General features: G+C 42.0%; 2 protein-coding genes across 4 annotated transcripts in view; one reads left to right on the top strand and one right to left on the bottom strand.

The window, feature by feature from the left end:
- lcp2a (lymphocyte cytosolic protein 2a) overlaps window positions 1-16831 on the bottom strand; it is a 22950-nt gene extending 6119 nt beyond the window's left edge. The window contains exons 1-9 of one of the 2 annotated variants that reach the window (XM_063203777.1): window positions 16470-16831; window positions 5776-5844; window positions 5475-5521; window positions 4838-4903; window positions 4674-4696; window positions 4269-4312; window positions 3617-3806; window positions 2252-2334; window positions 87-147 (exon numbers count right to left, since the gene is read on the bottom strand). In XM_063203777.1, coding sequence (XP_063059847.1) covers window positions 87-147; window positions 2252-2334; window positions 3617-3806; window positions 4269-4312; window positions 4674-4696; window positions 4838-4903; window positions 5475-5521; window positions 5776-5844; window positions 16470-16514 — 628 coding nt within the window. In that variant the 5' untranslated portion in view covers window positions 16515-16831. Of the gene's footprint in view, window positions 1-86; window positions 148-2251; window positions 2335-3616; window positions 3807-4268; window positions 4313-4673; window positions 4697-4837; window positions 4904-5474; window positions 5522-5775; window positions 5845-6368; window positions 6916-16469 lie in introns of those variants that run through there. The other variant, XM_063203775.1, reaches the window with a different exon arrangement.
- Window positions 11989-24452, top strand: fam53c (family with sequence similarity 53 member C). Of its 2 annotated transcripts, none has more exons than XM_063203778.1 (5): window positions 11989-12573; window positions 15598-15845; window positions 16138-16195; window positions 17964-18901; window positions 22515-24452. In XM_063203778.1, the coding sequence occupies exons 3-5, from the start codon at window positions 16189-16191 to the stop codon at window positions 22788-22790; spliced, it is 1221 nt and encodes a 406-aa protein (XP_063059848.1). In that variant the 5' UTR covers window positions 11989-12573; window positions 15598-15845; window positions 16138-16188; the 3' UTR covers window positions 22791-24452. The 2 variants fall into 2 exon arrangements, with proteins under 2 accessions (XP_063059848.1, XP_063059849.1); XM_063203779.1 differs by lacking the exon at window positions 11989-12573 and adding an exon at window positions 13189-13265.

Genomic DNA, 24452 nt, shown 5'->3' with positions numbered 1-24452 from the left:
CTCGGCAGCTAAAATAGGCATGCATGCAAAACAAACGTGTGTGTGATATGCTACTGTAGTAATAGATGTTTCGGTGCAGCACTCACGCTTGGTGGGCAATCTGCCTATGGGGGGCCTCTGAGGAGACTGGTCTGGCTTTGAACGCACCTGAAGAGAAAGTGACACACTTGCTAAGTTTACATGAGACATTTAGTTCGGAATTAACTGTCTTCAATTCTGAATAAAGCTTAATTCCGCTTTGAAAACGTCATGTAAGCAACTCTTAATTCAGAATTAAAGGAAAGATCAAAGTAAACTCGTCTGAACTATTTAATTCGGAATTAAAAACATCATGTTAACATAATGAATGTCTTATATATGCCTTTTTTCAACCTTCATATTACCAGAAGAAAAGGCCCATTGAGATTAACCATCTCTTTTACACGGGCGTCCTGGCCAAGAGGCAGCACAAGTTACATAATTATCGACATGAGCACGAGGCAAACGTTTACTCTTGTCCATTCATCAAAGTCGTCTGTAAGTCTTCCTGCTCATCTTCAAACATCACTTGACTCCACTAGCCTCTATCTATGGGATTGTCAGAAATCCTTATCTCAACTTCATCCTCTATCAAATATTTTAAGAAAAAATTAAAATATATATTTTTTGGGGCTTTTTATTGCCTTTATTAGACAGGATAGTGAAGGTAGTGGCAGGTGGGCAGAGAGAGATGGGGAAGGGTCGGCAAAGGACCCGGGCCGGGAGTCGAACCCGGTTCGGCCGCATAGCAAACCAGTGCCCTACCATTTGTGCCACGGTAGGGCCCTCCTCTATCAAATCTGAATCAATGTCCTCAATATCGCTACCCTCACTTATGTCACCCATGGCCACTAACATTTTTTTTCCATTCTCCCACTGACATGAACTGCACAGTCAAATGAACATGGCTTTTTTTTGTGTTGGACATTTAGATCAGTGGTTCGCATCCCTTTTTGAAAAAGAAAGCCTCCCAACGCCCTCGTGACCACATCACAAGCCTGCCAACTCCCCCGTAAGTATTAGAACATAAAATAATAGGCTAAGGTCCCCCAATGGCAACTGAGCACCCCACCTCTCATCTGTATCTATCTCAACGCCCCCCAGGCCTCCCTAACGCCCCCCGCGGGGGCTGTAGAGCCCCTGTTGAGAAACACTAATTTAGACCAACAACGAAACATTTTGTTAGTCGCACACACCCTTTTATGGGCATTTCAGGCATTAGACAACATAACACTTGCGAAGTACTAAAATGCCTGCATCGCTAAAAGCTACATGAACGTCACTTCCAGTGTTAATGGAAAATATGCATAGATGCGGTAGCTGGCACACAAGGTAAAACCACACAGACGTGTCTCCCAGTGAAAATAGTTCAATAGACTGAATGCATGGCTTCATATGGGCACTATACTGTTACTTTTTGATTTTATCTTTAGTTTTAGTTTTACTTTATAGTTAGTCAGTCAGTCAGTCAGTCGGTCAGGTAGTCAGTCACATTGAGGCAGTTGCCGCAGTACGCCGATGATCCAGCTTCAATTCAGAAAAAAGTAATTCCCCAATACTTCCCCGTATCCCTCTCTCATTACTTTACTGTCTCTTCTCAAACTGTCCTCTCAAATGAAGGCAAAAAATCATTACATGACTAAGGCGTCCTAAATTTTAGTTCACAGTTCAGTGTTGTGCTTGTGTGTATTTTCCATTGATTCAGTAATGACTCAATGTTGTACCTTTGTAAGCACCCAAGGATATTATTAGATCACCCGCTGTGATAGTACCGTTTTATGATGGTCCATCCTGTGGGGACGGGAGTGAAGCTACATTCACAAACATCACTCACTTACTTGCGCAAAAGTTAAATAAGTTTAAACTTGGACTCCGCAACTCGAATCTGAATGTCAAAAACGAATGTACCATTTGTGCAAGTAAGCAAATAGTGACGTGCGTGGATATGTATAGCTTTAATCTCTTCAGGGTACTCTTTTTGCAGCCTCAGGTCTCACCTTGTTACAGCACATTAGCACATTCTATTGACCAATATCACTCAGCCAGTAACAAGGTGTGTGACACTCACATTAGCTAAAGAAAAGCTAAGTTAAAGCTAAAGCCAAAAGAAAACCAGTTTCTGTATGGGTTAATCGACACAGTGACATAAGCGACTGAAAAGCGTGTTGTAGTGTTATTGCTGTCTACCCTGTACATGGAGAAGAGAGTGCTGTTAGAGGATGACTTCACTCACGTTAGGCCGTGGGAAGGGCGGAGGGGGTCCCGCCCCTGGCCTCTCTGGCGGTACTGGAGGCTGCTGACGACTACGGGTGTCATCTAAGTAGGCATCGCAACAGTGCACACACACACACACACACACACACACACACACACACACACACACACACACACACACACACACACACACACACACACACACACACACACACACACACACACACACACACACACACACACAGCCACATTGAATCCCTACCCATCTTGCCAAATGTGACCAAACAGCTTGTATTTAGGAACCTTTTGTTAAAAGTATACAACTATGCAACCAATTACACCGTACCAATTACCCAACAATTACATTATATACCATCAGATAGCCTATAATTACTGAATAGAAATTACATTACACTTAACACGCAATGTATCCAGAGTGGTTCACAATTATTGGCCGAAGGTATTGATTATAGTCCTTGGAGCAATCGGGGCAACTTGGAAATTTGTGCAAGTCCTTGGGGTTTGGGCATCTAGCTCAAGGAGACTTAAGCCATGGACAAAAGAGTCGGAGACTGGTACACACTGGTACGCCAATCGAGCCTGGAGCCTTCCTATCCCAAAGCCGACCCCCTAGGGTATTCAATAAAATGTCACTGAGGGCCAGTTTTTCAAATTCCTCCCAGTAAAGGGGGCCTTGTGGGGCCCTTGTGATGGTCTATAATGATACTATTTCAGATAAGATTAAGTTACTCTCTCAGGTGAATGCATAGGAGAAACATCCATAACCATAAGTGTTAGTGATCGCAAATTACGCACGGACACTGAGCTCGTTTATATGGCCGCAATAACCGGGTTATTGGAATAAACAGGTTATTGGAGTAAACAGTTTATTGCTGTTTATATGCAGTTTATGTGCATTGCCTGTGTTCCACTAAAGTGTGTGACACGAAGCTAGAATTTAAGACTTTTGATTGGCTACTTATCCTTCTAGAATGTCAATAACCTGATAGTAACCCGATTATGCTGGTTACATGACACGAGAAATCAGTTTATTAGCCAAAAACCTACCTGTGCGAATCGGATTTCTCATAAACCGATAATGGCAATAACCCGATTATGAAAACTGTTTATTCAGTTTACATGAGCGCTCGAATAAACCGGTAACTCCAAAACCTGATCATTGATACGCATATAAACGGGCTCACTGATAGCGAACACATTTGTTTTCATTTTGTTCTGACCTCGTGGGGCTGTGGGGGCCAGAATCTTGCCATCCAAGGACCACATCTGGCCCCAGGGCCGCCATTTGAATAGCCCTGCCCTAGACAATAGGGCATTGCTGTCCCCTCATAGAAACAATAAAGGAGAGCGAGGAGGTGTGTACCTATATAGTCACTATCGGAGATGGGCTTGGCGGCGCATATGGGGTTGACCGTCTCGTGCTTTTCCGAGGGGGGAGGTTCGTAATCGCTATCCCCGTGGTCCTGGGCATCTACCTCCTCCGTGGGGGACTCGTAATCTCCACCGTCTTCGTCCTCAGAATTCGGGGACTCATAGTCGTCATCGCTTTGGTCCTGGAAATAGGATGGAAATACAGGTACAAAATAAAATAGATGGAAAATTAATAAAACGGAATGCGGTAATATAAATCTATTTGTATTTGTGTACTTGTGTTTTTTTTTTTGTGAAAGCTATATTATGCCTATAGGCTTGAAACATTGCATATATTGTTGCATGAATAATACACAACACAAAGATTTGTAATCAACGGGGAAGACTATCCAAATATACAATAATGATGTAAAAAAGTGAATCAGAATGGAACCATCTTCTGACTGAGAAAATACTACCTAACCTCAAAAATATATTTTCATACAATAATACATATAATATTTGACACATAGAGTACTGTGTGTTTCTTTGTGTGCAAACCTCAGCTTCTTCCTTACCATGGTTGTCCTGACTACCATCTATGTAACATCTATGTATTTGAATATGAGAATGCACAAATAAAACAGAAGGTTCAAATCACTTACAAACTCGTCTTCATCCCAGCCTACAGTCTCGCTTGGTACAAATTCTAAAGAATAAATAGCAAGAGTTACCTAATCAACAATGTAATCGTAAACATTTTAAACGCAATATAATTACCACCAATACCCCAGTGATTTGAACAGGTCAACTGTAGACAGATTGAAAGATGAAAGGAATGAGGATGTTAGGGTGGCCAGACGTCCGTATTTAGGACGGACCGTCCGTCTTTTCAGTGCCTTGTCCGGGGTCCGGCACAGCATTAAGCCGGACACCTGGTTAATTAAAATGCATGAAATTGCATCTAAAAAACCCACATTTTCTTGTGGGAGGACCCCCAACCCCCTGTCCAAAAATATGTCCGCCTTTTTACAGTTGCGGAGATGGTCGCTCTAGAGGATGTACTTTACCTTGTAACTTTGGAGGAGCTGGCCTGTGAGAAATAGAACAAAGAAAAGCCAAAAAAAAAAAAAAACAAAAAAAAAAAACAAATCAAATTATATATTTAAAGAGGAGAACTAATGTGCAAGATAAGAAGAGTTCAACCATAGTCACATATTGTTAGACTACTTGCCTTTTCTGGAAGATTCCCTTCTTCGCCACGTTCATGTTGATTTCACGGCTGATTTTGGAGATGAGTCTGCAGATAGTGGGAAAAAAAGGATGTCAACCTCCTCTTCTAAGCACTTTGTACATCACACTGTCTGGGTGTGTGAAAGTGTAAAACTCAACCATGGCTGTTCTACACAATGTAACACTTGGCACTGTTAGACTTGCTAGTGGTTACGCATTACCAGGCCAGCAGTTTGTCAGGGTTTAACTAATGTACTGTATGTGTGTGTGTGTGTGTGTGTGTGTGTGTGTGTGTGTGTGTGTGTGTGTGTGTGTGTGTGTGTGTGTGTGTGTGTGTGTGTGTGTGTGTGTGTGTGCGTGCGTGTGTGTGTATGTGTGTGAGGTGTGTGTGTGTCATTTGTAAGTAACTCGCACACACACTCGGGTAGCCTATGTCCTTTTCACTATCAAGAACTTTCTTTATTTTAAATAACATAGCAGATTTGGGTTCATACTCTGATATGGTAGATGATTTCTGTTTCGTATGACTACAATTTTTCATTGTATTTGGATCACGTTGTTGAGCAGCATCTCTGATAGGGGTTTTAGGCCTTTCTCTTAATACTGAAGGTGCACTACGAATGCTAGTGTTTACTTACGGCACACACAGCTTTGGAAATTTCCCCAAGTCGTTGTCTGATATGTTCTAGAAAAAAAATGAAGATACACCAAATTAGTCTTGTTTTCAAGTTCAGCACTTCCCAAAAACTCTATTTGATGTGCCACCACGCCTGCCATGCCGTGACTAACCACAAAGATTTTATAAATATGTATACTTCCTGGTTTCTTTAACCTCAGAAACTGAAACTGAATGAACAAAGAATATACTACAATAAACCCACTCATTTACCAAAAAATATTACCAGTATAAAGATGGAAAAAGTATGGTGGTATGCTCACCAAAAAACGCTGACCGGTTATACCGTGCTTCTTGATAACTTTATCACATCCTGCCAGCTCTCGCTGTGACTACAAAACAAAGACAGAATTTTAGTGGAAGAGAATAGACAAACATTTTTCTTTCTTTTTCTCTATACCTACATTCTACATCTCTATACAACAGTTTTCATGAACAGTATATTGATTGCTGTTGCTATGGCTGTATTTGTGCAATCATGTGCAGTTTTGGTTGACTGCTTCTTATGTAAGTGTGCTATAATTGTGTATGAGCATGTTGCACGTGTGTGTTTCTTTGTTTAAAATCAAACTATTTGTCTTCCAATGTGTAGACAAATAGATCAAGGTTTTGTTAACATTGTTATGAGAGATAATCATGATATCCATGGTCCATGTTCCAAACGAATGAATCTGCCCTACTATTTTCCTGGCGATGTATGTAATTGTATGCAGTGACACTGACAGCAAATACAAATATGAGATAAATGTAACATAAATGTGATAAAAACTTGACTTTTCCATGACAAAAAACATTACTGTGCTTTCTATGATGTCTGTATAGTAGTAAGTTGAAATAGATAGGTAAGAGTACGTACCCTTCCAGAAAAGTATGCAGCTAATCGGTCAGGAGTCCAATTCATGACCTCTGACTTTAGAGGAATACCTTCTGAATTCATGATTGCTCAATTTAGCACAAAACAATAAATCCAGTTGTCAGAATAAAAATCCAAAAGAGCAATCAGGAGATCCAACGTCCCACTGTTATGATACAGGAGTCATGTCCTCCAGAAGCTGTTCTTGAGAAGCTCCTTCTCAACCATGCACAAGTCTGCTCTATTCACAAGCTATTACACAGCTTAAATCAACCCAACCTCAAAGAACTACAGTAGGAAGATTACAGATATCAATTTCATAAAAATGGCGACATTGCACCATATGCGACTCTAAAGGTCAGACATGTAGTGGAACAACAACAAAAAAACACTATCGAACAAACAAAACAAATCTAGATCTAGTGCCACATCACACATCCACGTGGTCGGTGAGGTTCCATAACTGTTCCAGTGAATATAAGAGATCCAGGCATCGTTCGAATGTTCGCCGCATTCAGAATTAGTTTTGTGATACGCTCGGAAGTGCACAGAAGACTCTGAGAAAAGAAAGAATGAAACTGACTTCCTCCTAAGCTTCCTGTTGCTCACAGTGGTAGCTATTAGGGGAAGTACAACCCTTTTTTACAGCTCCCCTTTGCATGGGTGCTTTGATATGGTACATACTCATGTTATTGAAACTCAATAATCATAAAAAATAGGCTCAATTGAAATGGAGGAATTGAGGCATGAGGAGAGCAGTAATGTGTGTATCATTAACAAGCTATCATATACAACAAGCAGTCATACACACAACACAACACATACATAACAAGTGTCTGGTTAGAAGACCCAGACAGCACAGCTACCACCTTTGTGGAGGCCATCTTTTGACGTTGAAACTGGGCCTGAGGAAGACAGAACTGTCTGCTATGAGCTTTTTGTGATGGGGGAACTTGTGTTTGAAAGCTTATAGTTGTTCTAGCTGTGACAGTGTAGGCCAGTGTGGCACCTGTGCCATTCTATAAATTTGATGTACTTATTAAAAGAGTTGATGAATTTTGGAGAAGTAGCCATTATTATATGACAAGCAAACCAGTTGTAGTAGTTAATGGTTAACCAAGTGCGACGCATGTGGCTGGGGGTAAAAGAAGCACATCACACAGAATGGCTTTTATGATACAGTACCACAACTACAGTAGTCAGTTGACCTGGCCGACCTTCCTAACAAAAACAGTAGGCCATAAATAGAATTTAAGTTCTAGTTTGAATAAAAAGATGAGTATTTGAAAATGTTTTAACATTTGAGCCCATTGAAAAATAATAACATTGTGTCACAATTGTGTCAATAAGTGTCACTGTTTGTGAAGCAACTATTATTCACACACATTTAAGACTTGAAATCATATTATATGATCTTGTTGGGCCAAACAATTGCGAGCATTTTCCACAACCATGAACACAGATACAGATATATAAAGACATGTTGTTTCTGCTAATTACATTTGGATAAAGAGAAACAGAGATCGAGACAGAAACGCCAACTTCTTTTTCCATAGCCATTCAGTTATCTGTTAAAATACACAAATTCCCCTTGTAGGAAAGTCTATGCTTCTTGAGAATTGCAAAATAGTTTCTGTGTATAGCAGGAAGTGGAACTTTTTTCTGATGTAGGTCAAACTTTGAATCTTTTCCGATTTTCAGTTACTCATGTAGTGTATGTAGTCATGCCCGCGTCTATTTTTTTTGGTCATAAAAAAAGAAAAAATAGAAAATTGCGGCATTTGAGGAAGTGTCTTCACAGGCAATCCCACACATACAAATACTGCCGCATGCATGCTTACACTACATGCATGCATGCAGGCTTGCAAATTCATGCAGCATCTAGCAGAGGACTGCTGTTGTTTCCACTTCCTGAAGAATGATGTGGGGCGGGGTGGGGGTGGGGGTCGCTGTAGGAGAGAGAGGGGATTCATTCTGCACCTCGAGAAGATTGTTTGCAGATGAAAGACAGTTGCACCAAAGGTGTGAGGAATTACGTAATGTCATAACTTTGTCTTTTACACATACAGTAGAGACTTTTATCATGCAACTTCTACCTAACAATGTCTTTTAGTTTACTAAATACCGTCAAACTTCTATTTTATATCAAAATCAGAATAATCTATCAGATGCACAGATACCTTATTTTTGTGATTTCTTTCTGTTGCTTTGACACACACACACACACACACACACACACACACACACACACACACACACACACACACACACACACACACACACACACACACACACACATTCTCTGACTCTCTCTCTCTCTCTCTCTCTCTCTCTCTCTCTCTCACACACACACACACACACACACACACACACACACACACACACACACACACACACACACACACACACACACACACACACACACACAAATAGAACCATGTGCCAAAAAAATCATTATATCTTGCAATCTAAACATAATGCAATGTGTAAAGGTAGCATCAAAAATAGATTTTGAATGATATCTAGCAATCGACATGGTCGATAGATGGTCGATGGAAACATTTCCCATTCAAAGTAAGAGAAATATTGCGAAACTATCAATGGTTGAACATTTTTGGCTCAGTGTTATGTTTGTGGATCCCAAACACAGGCCAGAGCATGCTCTTATTGCAGGAAATTCCATTCTGCCTCCAGAGCTTAGATTCCTCACACTCACATGCAAATTGCATGCAAACTTCATGCAAATTTAAATCAGTGACAATTGACAGTATACTTCAATGGACAGTATTCATACATTATTCTTATCACTTCAAACAGTCACAGGTACATCTCTCCAGGCAAAAAAACCCCTCTTTGCAACCGCGGTCAAGCTGAGAACCATTGGCTGGCCTCCTTTCTAATGTTCTTATCTAAGGGTATCAAAAGGGATGTTTCTAAACATGTCACTAATCTCCACAAACAAAACAACCTGCACCAAAAACAGGCCACTCCACTAAGACATGTATGCTGTCCATCAAGTCCTATGTACAGACACCAAATCTGCTGCCAAAACCGTGGACCTTCTTTTTCAACATCCACCAACAGCATGGACAAAAGTGTATGTTCTATTAGCTTGGCTATTGGTTTTTTAAAATATTTTTGGGGGGCTTTTCGCCTTTTTTTATTTGACAGGACAGTGAAGGTGTAATGGCAGGAAGTGAGTGGGGAGAGAGAGGGAAGGGTCGGCAAAGGTCCCAGACCGGGAATCGAACCTGGGTTGGCCGCATAGCAAACTAGTGCCCTACCATTTCTGCCACGGTAGGGCCTAGCTTGGCTATTGTGACTAGTGCTCTCTTCGGGAATTTGGCCAGGCTAATTTACATTGTCAACTAATTTCTCAAAGGGAGACGCAAAGGGTGTATCTAACTTACGTCCATGAAATGCCCGCCCGTATAACTTATAAGTTATGGATTACTGATCTGGGTGCTACTGTATCTGTGCAATCTCTAGCACTGAGCACAGGGTGGCCTTCCTATTGCGTAATGATTACAAACCAATAATACTGAAAAGGACTTTTGCAAACATGAAAATGATCCAATACAGCTCATTACATCACTCAGCTGCCATGACAACTGAATGAAACTAACACTTAAACCCTGGGTGTTGTTGTGGTGCAGTAGGGCCTATGCTAAGACACCTATACCATATGGCTAAACATGATGTTTGCTGTTGGGCTGTCACACTACATCAGTGATTCTCAAACTTTTTCAGACCGAGGACCACTTTGTCCCCCCAAAAATGTTCAGGGACCACCTGTCAACCGAATTGACAGTTGACGGGTGCTAATTTGACACTGCTAATTTCAATGCAGATCACTTATTTTTTACTCACATGTATTATGTAGTTTGTGATGAAAATAAGACTTCAGCTATGCTTATCTTCGTAATAATGTTACAAATAAAGACACCACCCCCACCCTGGGCCAAAATAGCGGCATGTTCTGTTGAATTAGCCTACCACTACAGCATAATAAAAGGTGCATTAGTCATAGAGCTCTTCAGGGGCTATGAGACCCCAAGCAGTGCTTGTTTAATCACATGACAAGCAATGCCTCTGAGCCTGTGTCTGAAATGCTGCCCAGAAAGCATTCACATTTGTGCCATGTTCTCGATTGCTGTGGTTCCCCTTTGCGTCTACTGCTTCCACTTAGCTCCTCTCTGAATAATTTTTCCTGGAGCGTTCCTCTAACAGGGGTGGGGAACCTATGTCTCGATGGCCGATTGCGGCCCTTGAGGCTGTTTTATCCGGCCCCCAATGTAATTCTAATGTTATGCAGCTTCATAACAAATATGACATACTGTATTTTGTCATGGAATCTTAGAAAATACGTACATTTGCAATACATTTAAGTTATATTCAGGGGACCTAGAGAAGGTGGGGTCTGTTTTAAAGGTGGCTGCCTTAAATAAAGGCCTTAAGTGCAGGGGGAAATCCTGGTTTGTGTTCATAGTGCGGCCCTCAGAGGACTTTTACGGCCCTTGGAGGAATTGAAGTGGCCCCTCGAATGAAAAAGGTTCCCCACCCCTACTCTACAATAATGCACATGAGTCTTCTTCAAGCAGGAGCACCTCCCTATTTATATCCCTGAAACATAGTACACAGGGGATATTATGGTTTTGCCCCGACCACCGTTGCGTGCTTATGTGATAACTTTCAAAACGTTGGACAGATCGGCACCAAATCTTGTGAGTTGACACTGATTACATTTTGGATGCCTCAAATGATCAAGAAGGCTGGCTTAATGCATTTCTGTTCATCGTACTTGTCTTAATAATAATCTCGTCTTAAAGGTGCACTGTGTAGGATGGTGGCCAGAGCAGGTTTTGCATGTTGCTCATTCAAACTGTGCTGCTTATTGCCAAATGTGATCTTTTAATTTACTAAATATTCATAACGCAATATTTACTAGTATAACCAAACTTAAGTACAGTTAATTTTGCAGATCCCCCTTTTCATGCATGAAAGGTGCAATTTTCCCAATGAATGCTTAGAATTTTATGGTGGTAAGTACTTCTTAAAAAAAAGAAACATTTGTGAATGGGCAGGATGAATTCTGGAAATGAGTTCTACTAAAAATACTACAGTGCCCCTTTAACCCAAACCTCATGTACATGCAACAAACCTCATGTACATCCAATATCTGATGTTCTTCTCATTTTAAAAATGCAATATGAAATGGTAATAAGAAACGATTATTTAGTATGGCCCAAATGTAGATGCATTGTTTTTTTATTTTTATTTTTTTTATTATTATTTTTATTTGTATTACCAGAGTAGTAGCCTATTCAGGCCTAATATTTGCCAGGCCTAATGGAGCAAAATAAAAATAGGATACAGTTTATATGTAGATCATTGCTGTCATGAAAATGAAATGAAATGTATATATAATATATATTTCATTAATGTTTCATTTTGCTTACTGGGTGTCAAGACCACGGTTTATGAGTTCACTGGGGCTAGTAGATCGTACCATGGGACTGGTTCGCGCATGACCTCTACTCTGCGAAGCAGCACATACGGTTCTCCCGTACTGTTATTGTAGGCCGTAGAAAACCCCTATTCCTTTGCATTGGTTTCGGCTGAGTTTGGGTTGTCTGACATGACATGACACCATCATCAACATCCCAAGACATTAAATTGATAGAGATGCGTATAGAAATCTTAATTTACATCCTTAGCCTGTAGTTTCTTTTATGATTATTCTGCACGTGCACTCCGTAAGGTTTTCGCCGCATGATAGAACCTTTGCGTTTTCAGGAACTGTGAATAATATTTATGAATTTCAGTCACTCACGGGCGTACGCTAGCTAGCGCGGATAACTAGCTGTGATGGCTAGTTGTTTTTATTTATAATTGCGAGACGATGCAATCGCCTAAAGACCTGTTATGCATACGCTGAACACAGAAAATATTTGACGGTGGATTGTCCTGCTGATTCTGGGATTGATATGACTTCCTATGTTGACAGACTTCGATGAATGGATCATCCATTGCATGAGTTAGCAATGCTATTGGAGGTCAGTGCCATAAACATAGGCGACTACGCTACAAGGTTAGCTTGTTAGCTTCATCCTGTACATCTACAAATTGGTTTATCCCTAGCCAGCAGTAACGATACACTGCAAGATGGTTCAAGGCCTCTGCATCCCGGTGTTTTCCAGTTAACAAGGTAAGCCAGTTTATGCACATGCATTACAGCATTTGTTTGCTTATGCAATATATTTCACTGTAAAATAACATGCCTATCGCATTTTGACATATTTGTAAGCAAGTGTTCAAGCTAACGCTAGCTACAGTGTTGTGCTATTGTGAGGACGGGTTTGACTGTTAGCTACCAGTAGCCAACTGTCAAACCGTACATAATAGCGTTAATGTATATCGTGGTGACGGCAGTGTGTGCACAATTAGATATTGTTTGCAGATGTTGACGTTTGAAAGGGTCAAGAGTGGTATGGTTGATGACATGGCTTGTGGGCCATCCACAAGGCTAAACAATCCTGCTAGCGATGGGCTGCATTTTCTCAGCTAGTTCTAGGGTGGCCACACAGGCTACACACACGATAACGTTGTCAGTGAGCGAAGGATGGTGGGCACGTAACATTGGCGCTCACGCAGAAAAGCATCTCTTTATTTGAAGCTATTTTGATTACAACATGACTTTCAATCATGCTTTGCATCTACGCGCCTTATAACGTGATTTAGCCAATTAACATCCTTCGGCTATCGCTAGGTGTGAGAGGAGGGTAACGTTAGCAGGGGCCATGTTACCCAGCAACGTCTGGCAACAGGACCTGCTGGTCCTTCAATCTCTGTATGCACCTGTCACGATGAGACAAGCGGCGGAACATCTCATGCAATTTTGTAAGGAATATAACTTGCAACTAGCTCTAGTTGCTAGATAATTCTATGATATTGTGCATGTCTGTATTTCGAAGGCTAACCGGCAATGCATTTTGCGTCGTGTGGGATGTCAGGCTGAGATAAGCTGCCAAAGGCTTATGTTGCTCATCTATGATAACAAGCTGTACGTAAACAATATGCTAGAGCCATTCTATTGCGTTTTGTACAAGCATGAAGCAAGCATTCTGCACTGCAGATTATTTTCCTCAAGTGTGAAACCAGAGTACGCGTGCAGCATCAGAGGATGAACCCGTGTCTCAAATCAATTGCTAACCAACCAGTTTTAGCCTTTTAATTTACGCGGCATCAATGCAGCTCAGTGTTGCATTCAATTATACAATGTGTAGTTCTATTGGGCCATCTAAGTACACTCGATGGAAAGGGGGTAGCCAGTAGCCTCGCAGTATGCCAAATTGGCTAACGTAACTCAATGAAATGTAAGTTATTGGTAGCCGGAAGTTCCACTACAGGCCGTGCAGGATAAGCAGATAAGCTAACTCATCCCATTAGGGATGCATAATCATAGCTAGCCAACTAGGTGGTTATTTGACGTCAATTAGCCTACATAGACCCTGAAGTTCAAAGTGTTACTATTGATGGCTCTTCTGCCTGACAGCACATGAGGCAATGTTGATGGGCTTGTTTTTGTGTGTGGCTTTCCATTGACCACCATGCATGTGTCTGTAGACACCAAGTTTTGTGTGTGTTGATTATCTTGATGGTAAAGTTAGTATTGTGGTATGCTAAACTCCAAGATTGAACTACCCACCTGCATCATTTCAATTGCAGAATTGGAATTTTGCCACAATAGTTAATGTACAACACTGCAATGGATGGTCTTCAATGCACATATTCCTGGAGATTTAACATTATTTTGTGCATAAAGCACCTCATGACTTAAAAGGCACCACTGGTACATGGCTGCAATCTCACCTCATCCCTCTGCAAAAATAGCCAAAAAACTCCAATATTTTTTTCTTTTATATTGTACATTAGTGTTGTTCTCCATGGTTGTGTGTGGATTAATATACCATTTTTAGACCATGTCAAATCAGTCTTTACCACAGAATTTTTGTTACCCAAGGTGGCGGTGGGTTAGCTGGTATCAGTCATGTCAAGTGTACTTTATTGTCAAAAATCTATGTAACAGGGTGAGCACAGAAGTTTGAAATTGCCACTATGTTGTGCAGTTTCATATTTAAGATATGAATTTCTTACATCAATATATGTATATGAATTATTTTATATGAATGTCTTAATTTTTGGTCAAGCAGGTTTAGAGGTGGTCAAGGTGGCCTAGTCATGGTGGCAGGTGTTTAGGGGACTGCAAAGTGCGAGGGGAAACACTGCGAATGCTCTCTTGGGTTGACTTGATTGCTCATAGTGAGTGCCTAAAACGTATGAGAAAGCACCAGAGACTGCCAAAAACTGACAACACCATACCAATAGAGTTTGTAAGTTGATCATCACAAGAAAGAAAAAATCATAATAAACAGGGTAGCTTATATCCCTGAAATAGTGAAGTAGTGGTTGTGAAATTGCTATTGGTCATATTTATTCATGGAAAAGGCCAGGTTTGAGAACAAGCAAGTTTGATGATGAACACCTAAAAGGGGCAAAGCTGTTGCTACCACATATAGAACGCACCCTTTCACAGAACTGCTTCTCTATTAATGAAATTTATAGGCTATCATGATGTAACATGATTAAAAATTCCTGTTAAAGGCCCAATATAGGATGTACAGAGTAAGAGTAACTTGACTAAGACTGAGACATTTGGATTAACCAGAGCCTCTGCTCATTAGGTAGGCCTAGTGTTGCACAAATATAAAAATGGCCTTTTATGAGTAAATGCATATTTAAGTGATCGTAATCTATTATATGTATTATTGATGTTTGTTTTGCTTCCTTGAGAACTGACTTTGTTGTCACTGTTGTGGAAGTAAAAACATTTTATTTAATTATCTTTTAAGTATAGAAGTATACTAAAGTTATGTGCTTATAGACACATTCTTTGGCCTGCAGTTGATACTGGAACAATCAAGAATGCTTCTGGTGCCCTCTATTACAACATTTCACATGGGATGCCAAGGCATAGGCGTACATTTACAAAGAGTGTGAATCACAACCAAAACCATTGTTAAGTGCAAGTGAATTACAAAATTATTAACACACTATAATTTCACATCCATACTGTGTAACACGGCACAAATCTCAGCCAGTATGATTCCAGCAACTGTCACTAAACATGGAAATCTTGTAATTTCATTTATATTTTCTTACTTTCTTTCAGGTGAAGTGACTGTTATCATGCCACTTTAAGACCGCGTGACTATTCTCTGAAGCGGGAAAGTGTCAGAACGGCAGTCATTGATTCTTTTCAGTCTGACCACGGTGTCAAGGGAAACATTCAGCACCACCAAATCTCCACCAGTGCTCAGCTCTCCCACGGTGCATCAAGCCATGTCATGATCACATGCATAGCCAAAGCACTTCAGAAACAGTCTGGACCGCAACACAGGCCAAAGGACTTACAATCTGGTAAGAGGAAGACTCATTAAACTGAATCAATTCCTGGTGTAGGATTTAAAAAATATATTTTACTGCCTTGTGGTACCTCCTTCATGCCTACTATGTTATGATTCCTGGCTCCTCTCCTAGTCTTTTTGGATATGTGTTTTTACTTAGTCATGCCTTCGTGTGCTCATCAAACTGTAGTTTTTTCAAGCCTTCATTTCATTATTGGTGTGCGAAGAGATAGTGATAGTGATTTAGCACCCTTTATAATACATTCTTTGACTAATGGCTGGCCTATGTGTTGTTTCTGTTCCAGTCCCGTCCGGAAGCCTGCGCTGAGGACCCTTGCTGGCCTCCAGATGGCTTGATGCCTGGTCAGTGTTGCACATGAACCTGCTCTGGTTTCCATAGCATTAGGTTTAATGAAAAAGGAAAATATTGCAACCGGTCCCATCAGATTCCATCACCGTAGTAGTACACATTTTAGGTCACATTAGGCTGGTGTTTTATTTTGCTTGCAGTCTGCATCACTTTTCTGTCAATATTCTAAAACTCCAAGCACATGAGGTCTAAGGCATTAGGTGATATGGAATTGCTATTGTGGGGTCCAGGCAAGGAAGTTCAGTTGCTACTGATGATCAATCTTACCACTGAAGACCTCCATCTGAAATGATACTTCGGTCTGGGATCCATGGTCCCATAGGGTGAAAGGATCCTTGGATAGGTCCCTGGTACTGTGTGGTTGCCCTCACTCCTTAGTTCTCACCCCCTCCTCCTGAAAAGAAAATTGTAAGATTTTGCCACTGTCAAGTCACTTATGCTAGGCTCGAACGAACTACACGACTATCAGACCGCTTCTCGGCTGAAAACCCCCCTTACGACAATCGGCAGAACGTTACTTCCAAGGACCATCGCAAACATTTGTTGGGCTAGATTTCCTCGTCTAAGATCAAACTTTGGCAGCTCAACGAGTCGCCGATCGCAAATTGTAGAAATCAAACACTGTTCGATATTTGTGACTCGAAATAGGGCATTGCCTCCGACAGGGTGTATGCAGGGTTTTAAAAAGTATTAAAAGGTGATAAACTAAAAAGCCATCATTTTAATGACCTTAAAAGTAGTACATTTGCTCAAAAGGTATTTTTTTTTAAGTTGTACCATTTTGACAAAAAAATTGATTGATTCTGTATCTGAGGGCAGTCATGGGTACGCAATTAGGGCGTCAGGTTGTCAACCTGCCAGGTTGGTGGGGGGAGTAATTAACCAGTGCTCTCCCCCATCCTCCTCCATGACTGAGGTAACCTGAGCATGGTACCGTCCCGCCGCACTGCTCCCTTTCGGGCGTCTTTGTGCAAAAAACGAAAGTGTAATGTAATGTTAAGGAGGTAGAAATTACAAAAGCTGTCTTGTTAATACTCGCAACGGAGTGTCGTGATGGTTGTAAAAAAATCTAAAGGTAGTGAAAAAGGATATTAAATGGTAGTAAATTTGACTTCAAGATTGGTGTATATACCCTGTCTGTGTTTACGATCAGGAATAAGATTGACAGTTGTGATTCTCTTCTAGCGTGCGGTGCAACCCGACTTCAAAATCGAACACCACATCGGGAGTCGTGTAGTTTGAGCCTAGCTTTTTGGAGCTTTTCCCCATTCAATATCCTGATTGCAAATAAGAGAGAACATCTTAGTGGTAGAGTAGCGATTTCAAGATGGACACCTAGTATCAGCAGTCAGAAACTTGGTTAGCATTCATTTTATTTCCTTCAATAATTCACAAGATTTCCTCGCCGGTTCAAATGAAAATGCAATATAGATTATTGCCACTACTCATGGCTTGTTCTGACCCAGTTTTTCCCTTGAATAAGTCATTCAATGTAGTGTTTTCTCAGTGTTTCTACACTCAATCATTGTTTATGTTGTTAATGGATGAATAAGCTTGAATATGAATGAATATTCCTCTTAGATAATCATGTAATGTGTACTGTACATGATACAATAGTGGCATTAGCTGTGGTTGCACCACCATGCACGTCTGCTACTACTAAAAATGCCATCGACCCAAACTGCAGTATCATTTATGTTGACCAACATGTTAAGTAGGGGTTATAAACATCCTGTCCTTTCCGTCTCCTCCTCATCACAGAGAGCAGTTACTGGCAGCTCTGCCCTCCTTCCAAGCCCAGCCTGCAGCAGGGTGTGCTGAGTTCCAGCTTTCCCCCAGGCCCCGGCCCCGTGCCACAGCAGCAGGGTCCCCCGGCCCCCGACCAGCTCCAGAGCGAGGAGGGGGAAGAGCTGCAGTGCGCGCTGGTCCCCAGCACCTCAGTGACGGACCTGTCTTTTCCCGGTGGGCCCCCTCCCCCCCCGCCGCCCCCCAAGCGCCACTGTCGCTCGCTGTCTGTGCCCGAGGACTTGTCCCGGTGCCGCTACACCTGGCGGCCCAGCGCCTCGAAGGTCTGGACGCCCGTGAACCGCCGATGCCACAGTGGAGGGGGAGCGGGGGGACAGTGCCCGCTTCGTGCCCCCAGCTCGTCACTGACCTCGTCGCTGCACTCCTCGTCCAGCCCCACCTTCTTCAGCCTCGCCCTCTCGCCCGACTCGCCGCTGCCATGGAACTTCCCCTTCGAGCCCGGTGACGCGGCGGTGGGTGGCGGCAGCGCCTGCTGCTGCTTCTTCCCCTCGCCGTCCTCCTGCTCCTCCTCGCCCTCGCCGCTGCACCCGCCGCCTCCGCCGCAACGACGCTTCTCCCTGTCGCCCGTGCTCATCCGTGAGGCGGCCGCCCACATCCGGGAGCACCCGGTGCCTCCGGTCCCTCTCCAGGGCGCTGCCGCCTGCGCCGCTGCTGCCGCCGCCGCCGTTGCCACCGCACATCACGTCGCACAACAACACCCGGGCGCGGTGCCCGCCTCGCCCTCGTCTGCGTGCAGCACGCCGGCCTCGCTGCGTAGGGCCATCCCGCCCCAGTTGCCCCGCTGCCACTCCCAGCCCTGCGACCTGCTCCTGCTCAAGCCTGGCCTCAAGCGCAGGAGAGACCCCGACCGGCCATGCGCCCGGCCAGTGCTGGACTTTGCTAAGATGACCCAGGTAAATTATTTCACCATGCCAGACGTAACCAACATGTGTGTGTGCATATATGGAATAGTGCATGAAAAAAAACCCAGTGTGAGGAACTTGATTCAGGTAAAATATGACAATAAGAGTCGATGCAGGTAAAATGACAGCATGCAGTCATAGCAACAGGCGAAATATGACATGGAAACATAGGGGTAGGTAAAACATGCGACTGATATGGCAGTTAATTTGATCCAAGTATATTTGGTAACGTTTAATTTTGCAGCCCTCTTCACAAGACTGACATGACATTGTCATAATTATGACATAACACAATGTCAATGACTACGGTCATTAATAGTCTTGCGGTAAATTGACCCTTTTTTTTTTACTGGCAACCTGAAATTGTTGCCGGTGTCATGCCTGTGTCATGCCATGCCTGTGTCATGCCAATTTGACATTAGCTTAGCCTGTAAAAGTCCTCCAAGGGCTGTACTATGAACACAAACCAGGATTTTCCCCTTCACTTTAGGCCTATATTGAAGGCAGTCAACTTTTAAACAAACACCACCTTGTCTAGGTTCCCTGAATATAACTTAATTGTATTGCAAAGGCATTTTCTAAGATTCCTTTACAACATGCGTCATATTTCATGTGAAGCTGAATAACATTAAAATTATATCGGGGGCCGGATAAAACAGCCGCAAACGGCCCTCCAGACATAGGTCCCCAACCCCTGGCTTAGACCCACAAGCTGGGATGGGAAGCATCAGCCTTGTACTTGTGAGCGCCTAGGTTTGGTGACTAAAAACTGGGTACTGTCCTTAGCTAGTGGTCATAACGAATGTCAAATTGTCATGACGCATGCATGGGCAGCCTTTGTCATCTTGGTAAATGTTAGGTTGTCACCGCAAAGACACTCCAAATAATAGTTGATGGTCACAATGTCATGTCAGTGTTATGAAGTAGCATAACAGATGCAGACTGCTCAATGTTAAAAGGGCATACCATAAAACACAGCAGAGCTTGTGTTACTTACTATCACCAAAATTGTAATGACCAAGTCCTAATCTATTACTTAAGGCTTGCAGTAATGTCATAGCAATGTTGTTATGATGTAGTTGAGTATTTTCAGCAAATAGTGAATTGGCCCGCCGACGACCCCATCCGCAGTAAGAGGCTACGGTGTGAAGCTCGAGACACCGCGATCATACCGGCCAATTCAGTTTTCTGCACTGTGGACCTTGTATATGAATGAGACCTATACTTTTTTTCAGGAAGAAGTACTCCTGCTTTTAAATGCTGACACTTGCTTGTCTCCCTGTTCTAGCTCATCCCGAAGAAGGGAAAAAGAGAACAGTGGTAACCATAGTTTCCCATCAACCACATGTTTGGTGTGGTCAACAGACCTACTACATCATGTGCAAAACCTCTAAAAGCAAACCTCTTCAGACAGGCCAGTTTACCATCATAATGGTGCAAAAAGTTACAATATAAAACTATCCCTTCTTTGCCTGATTTTCATAGACTTCAGATCACTACCGCGATTCTGGTCTGACCAGGACTATAACGATTAGCATTTCCATACAGGAAGAACTTTGTTTCCATGGCCTGGTTAAGCCGCCTCCCTCGGCTTGCTACTGGTTGAGGGATGTGCCAAAGTTTAAACCAAACATTTCTTAGCCCAATAGAACATCTCTGCTTAAACCACGTCACTGCCTTGAACCAGGGGCTGTTCACTCACGGAACTTCCTGTTAGCCACAATTGGCTAACCCTAACCACGGGACAGTGCAAAATGAATGGGTGTCAATGGAGTTTTTTTACCATTATCATTTTTGTGATTTTTTATAATTTTTTGTCCTGAAATATTAATATTAAGTTCGAAGCTAGAAATAATAAGACCCCATTTGAGTAGCGTTTCGATTATTTTGCGCCACTAGATTATTATATACTGGGTCACAAAGCTCAATTTTTATGGGGCCAAACCCATGAACATTAGCGCGATGCTAGCGAGTACAGGTTGAAATCTTCTAACCTGCTGTAAAACTACACACCTGTGCGATTTGTCAATACAGCCTATTGTTAAACAACAGTCATAGTGCTTACCAGGAATGTTTTGTTGATGATATTTGTGATCGTAGTGTAGTAGCAATGCATTTAGCATATGGGTTCCCCTTTCCATTCCATACATTTTCCCACATGTAGGACTGGCCTACGCTCGTTACTGCATTATGCATGCAAAGCTATCTGGCTACAATGGGAACCAATGAGACTGAGCCTTCTCCCTGTTAGAGGTTCTCTGCTTGAACTTGCCTCTACCCAGGACGGTTGGAAATGCTCAGTTGATTGGTTCCAGGCAAAGTGGGTGGAGTTCCCGCTGTAGCGGGATTGAGCTAGCTCTTGGCCCTACTGTGTGTAGCTGAGCCGAAGGCGTTGCGTCACAAGTAGGGCGGAGCACTGCTAATCCCTTCTAACTGATACAAAATAAATTGCTCACTCTCTTGGAGCTAGTACGCTATTGTTACCTCCGCCAAGGAGGTAATGTTTTCGTTCGCATTGGTTTGTCTGTCTGTCTGTTCAAATAACTCAAAAACTAATGAACGGATTTGGACAAAACTTTGTGATGTTGTTGATAATGACCCAGAAACAAGTGATTACATTCTGGTGGTGATCCAGATCACGAACCAGGACCAGGACTTTTTAAAAGATTCCTCACCATTGCTGGCCTATATATCTAGAAGACGCCCCTAGTGACCAGAAATTGAATTGCTGGGACTCCACAAAAAGAAGGCAGAAAGACTTGGGGTGGTCAAGCAGGTTCCTTGGCGCTCTCTGAGTGCTTCTAGTTTTTTTAATTGATTAGATAGAATGATGCAGGTGATCCAAAGTGCTTACCTACACAGCACAAACGTTCATACCAGGCTTTGACTTTTCTACATTTTATCGTGTGATGCCAGATGACCCTGCTGACGTTGGCACAGTTGTCAGAGAAAACCCACATATTTCTTGTTTTTACATCGCAAACCTAGCCTGGTCCTGATCATGCCATAAGACTACCGTTTCATTTCGTATTCATGGTCTGGAGGTTGTTTGATCTGACGCGATTGCAGGAAGCGGGAAGGAAATTTTCAGGAAAATCAGGATACATTTTTGAACAAACAAGTCTAACGTCTATCTTTGGCAATGTAGGACCGTTTAACGTCTGCCAGAACATCGTACCGTAGGATAAAATTACAATGTAGGACCATTTATCAGAACACCGGCCAAATCCTACTGCTCAACAATGCTCCACAGAAAACAGGTACCAGACGTAGTACTGAGCCAAGTCTCTTGGCGGAAGTACGTAGGATGGTGCGTGAGTCTATCGCAAACCAGCTTTCCAGTTCAGAAACACTACGATTTTTGGTGTAAATATGGAAGCGGTGTTAGATTAAATGAAGGAATGGGCACCAGTGCCATGGCTAATACTCAGGCTACAGTTTACATACGAGACATCCAATGTGCAGATTTACAGCACACTGTTGTTTTGAATATGCAAATATTGCTTTTTATTTTGTTTTGGATTTATCTTGACGTGTAATTTGGTAAACAAAATATTCTGACCTCTGACCTTCTGTTTTTTTTCCACACTCATTCTGTCCACAGACGCGTAGCTCGGACTTGAGCTGTCTGGAGCGCGGGAGGCTGGTGTGCGGAGGGGACGTGTGCATGGGTCTGGAGCCGTTTCTGGGAGACTTCAGAGGCTTGTACTCTCCATCTGAGGGCCTCGGAAGGACAAGTATCGGGCCACTTAGTGAAAGTGACGAGGAGGAGGAGGAGGAGGAGGGGGAGGACGTGGACGCTGATCACGAAGGAGGACCTCAAAGTGTTTTTGAAAGGGATTGCACAGAACTGGACATCTCCTTGATTGAGGAAAATTGATTTAAAAAAAAGAAAAGAAAAAGAAAAAAAAACATTACATAAAACGAGAACATCTCCAACTCCCCACCCTTCATAGCCAGCATTCAACCCTTCAAATCCCTGTGTGAACCCTGCACAGGGACAGGTCTCTCAGGAACACAAACACTCAATGACAATGATCTCTTTTGACTACTGTCAATAAAAAACCAGGTAACACAGGTAGCCATGGACGCTGACTCCCCATCATAGTACATTCCAAAACCAATTGCTGAGACATTCTTTCAATTGCTGAAGACATTCTCGTGAAAAAAAAACAAACAAACAAACAAAAACAAAACAAAAACAAAAAAACTACTCATAATCCTGGACACCCCCCAGATGTTCCCCTAATGTTTTTGGATGTCTTCTTAATCCACCCCCTCTCTCCCACCCCCGCCAAGATTGACTTGGATAGAATATGTGGAGAACAAGTCTTTGACGTCTTGCTTTCTTTCTTTTTAAAACCTTTCTTCGAGTTTTTCAGTAGTACAGTAGAGTTTCTTGGATGACGGTGATGATGAGTTTCGGTGTTTGTTCAGTTGAATTCAAAAGGGCAGTGTGGTATTGCAGGCTCCTCTGCAATCCTTTCTATTTTCTGGTGAAATGAGTGATCCAGCATAAGCCTTAAAATTCCAGTCTCTCTTTCTGTCTCTGGCTCTCTCTCTATCTGTCTTGCTCTTAAAATACTACTAGGAAATGAATTGTGTAGCTGTTGTCCTTTTACTGTTTCTTTTCAACTGTTTTTTCTTAATATTTCTACTCTATATAACTAATTCTCTGAAAAATAGAGATATGTAGATATTAATAATGAATGCACTGTGTTAAAAAGTCTAACAACAACAAAAAAGTGTCAGCAACCACTGTATTCTGAGGGCACATTGTAATTGTATTGTACAGCAACCATTTGTCTAAAACAAGTTGTGTAAAGATGTTAGCTTGAAGACTGGGACAGGTCATTACTCTCTCCTAGATATTATTATTATTATTATTATTATTATTATTATTATTATTACAACAACTTTGTGTTATCGGATATTGGATGGTTTGAAATTCCAGGCTCAGTTTGTGTACAATAAAGTTTGTGAGGATTATTTTACAACAAACCCATCACAGAAGATGTGTTATTTATTTGTTTATTATTTATTAAATTCTGCGATTTCAAACTGTGGTGTGTGTAATAAGCACCTAATAAACAGAAAGGGTTTGAGCTAGTGCTGCCAGTGTTGTCAACTGGTTAGTGGATAAATGGGATTAGAATAACATGATCCTGACTTGAGGAAAGTTTTTTTTTTCTCTTTTTTTTTTTTTCTAAGAATGTCATGAATCAGTTCAAAATTCTGTCAAGAGAATGTCCCCCCTGCTGTTATTGTTTTTTTTTTTTTTTTTACTCTCAATTTAAAAAGTGCTCTCCCATTAAGGACACTTAACTGCATTCTCTGTGTCAAAAACTTTTGAATTTTTCTCTGAAGTCTTACCTGAGGGGTTGATCCATGAAGCTCACCGTCACCCAAGCCAACAAACAAACTAAGGACGTGCATGTTAATCCGAGTGGTAGCTTCAATAAGAGAGTGGTTGTCATTGCCTTGAAGTGAAAAACATGGGAGATCATTTTCTCAAAATGGAGAAATAAACATGTAAAAAGTT

Source organism: Engraulis encrasicolus, chromosome 7 (genome assembly GCF_034702125.1).
Source record: "Engraulis encrasicolus isolate BLACKSEA-1 chromosome 7, IST_EnEncr_1.0, whole genome shotgun sequence".
Lineage (NCBI taxonomy): Eukaryota > Metazoa > Chordata > Actinopteri > Clupeiformes > Engraulidae > Engraulis > Engraulis encrasicolus.
This window is presented reverse-complemented; position numbering and strand designations above follow the sequence as displayed.

Bases quoted from the DNA above. Each gene is read 5' to 3' on its own strand.
- fam53c (XM_063203778.1), top strand. The intron at 18,902-22,514 runs GTAAATTATTTC...TTCTGTCCACAG, and splicing joins ACTTTGCTAAGATGACCCAG to ACGCGTAGCTCGGACTTGAG.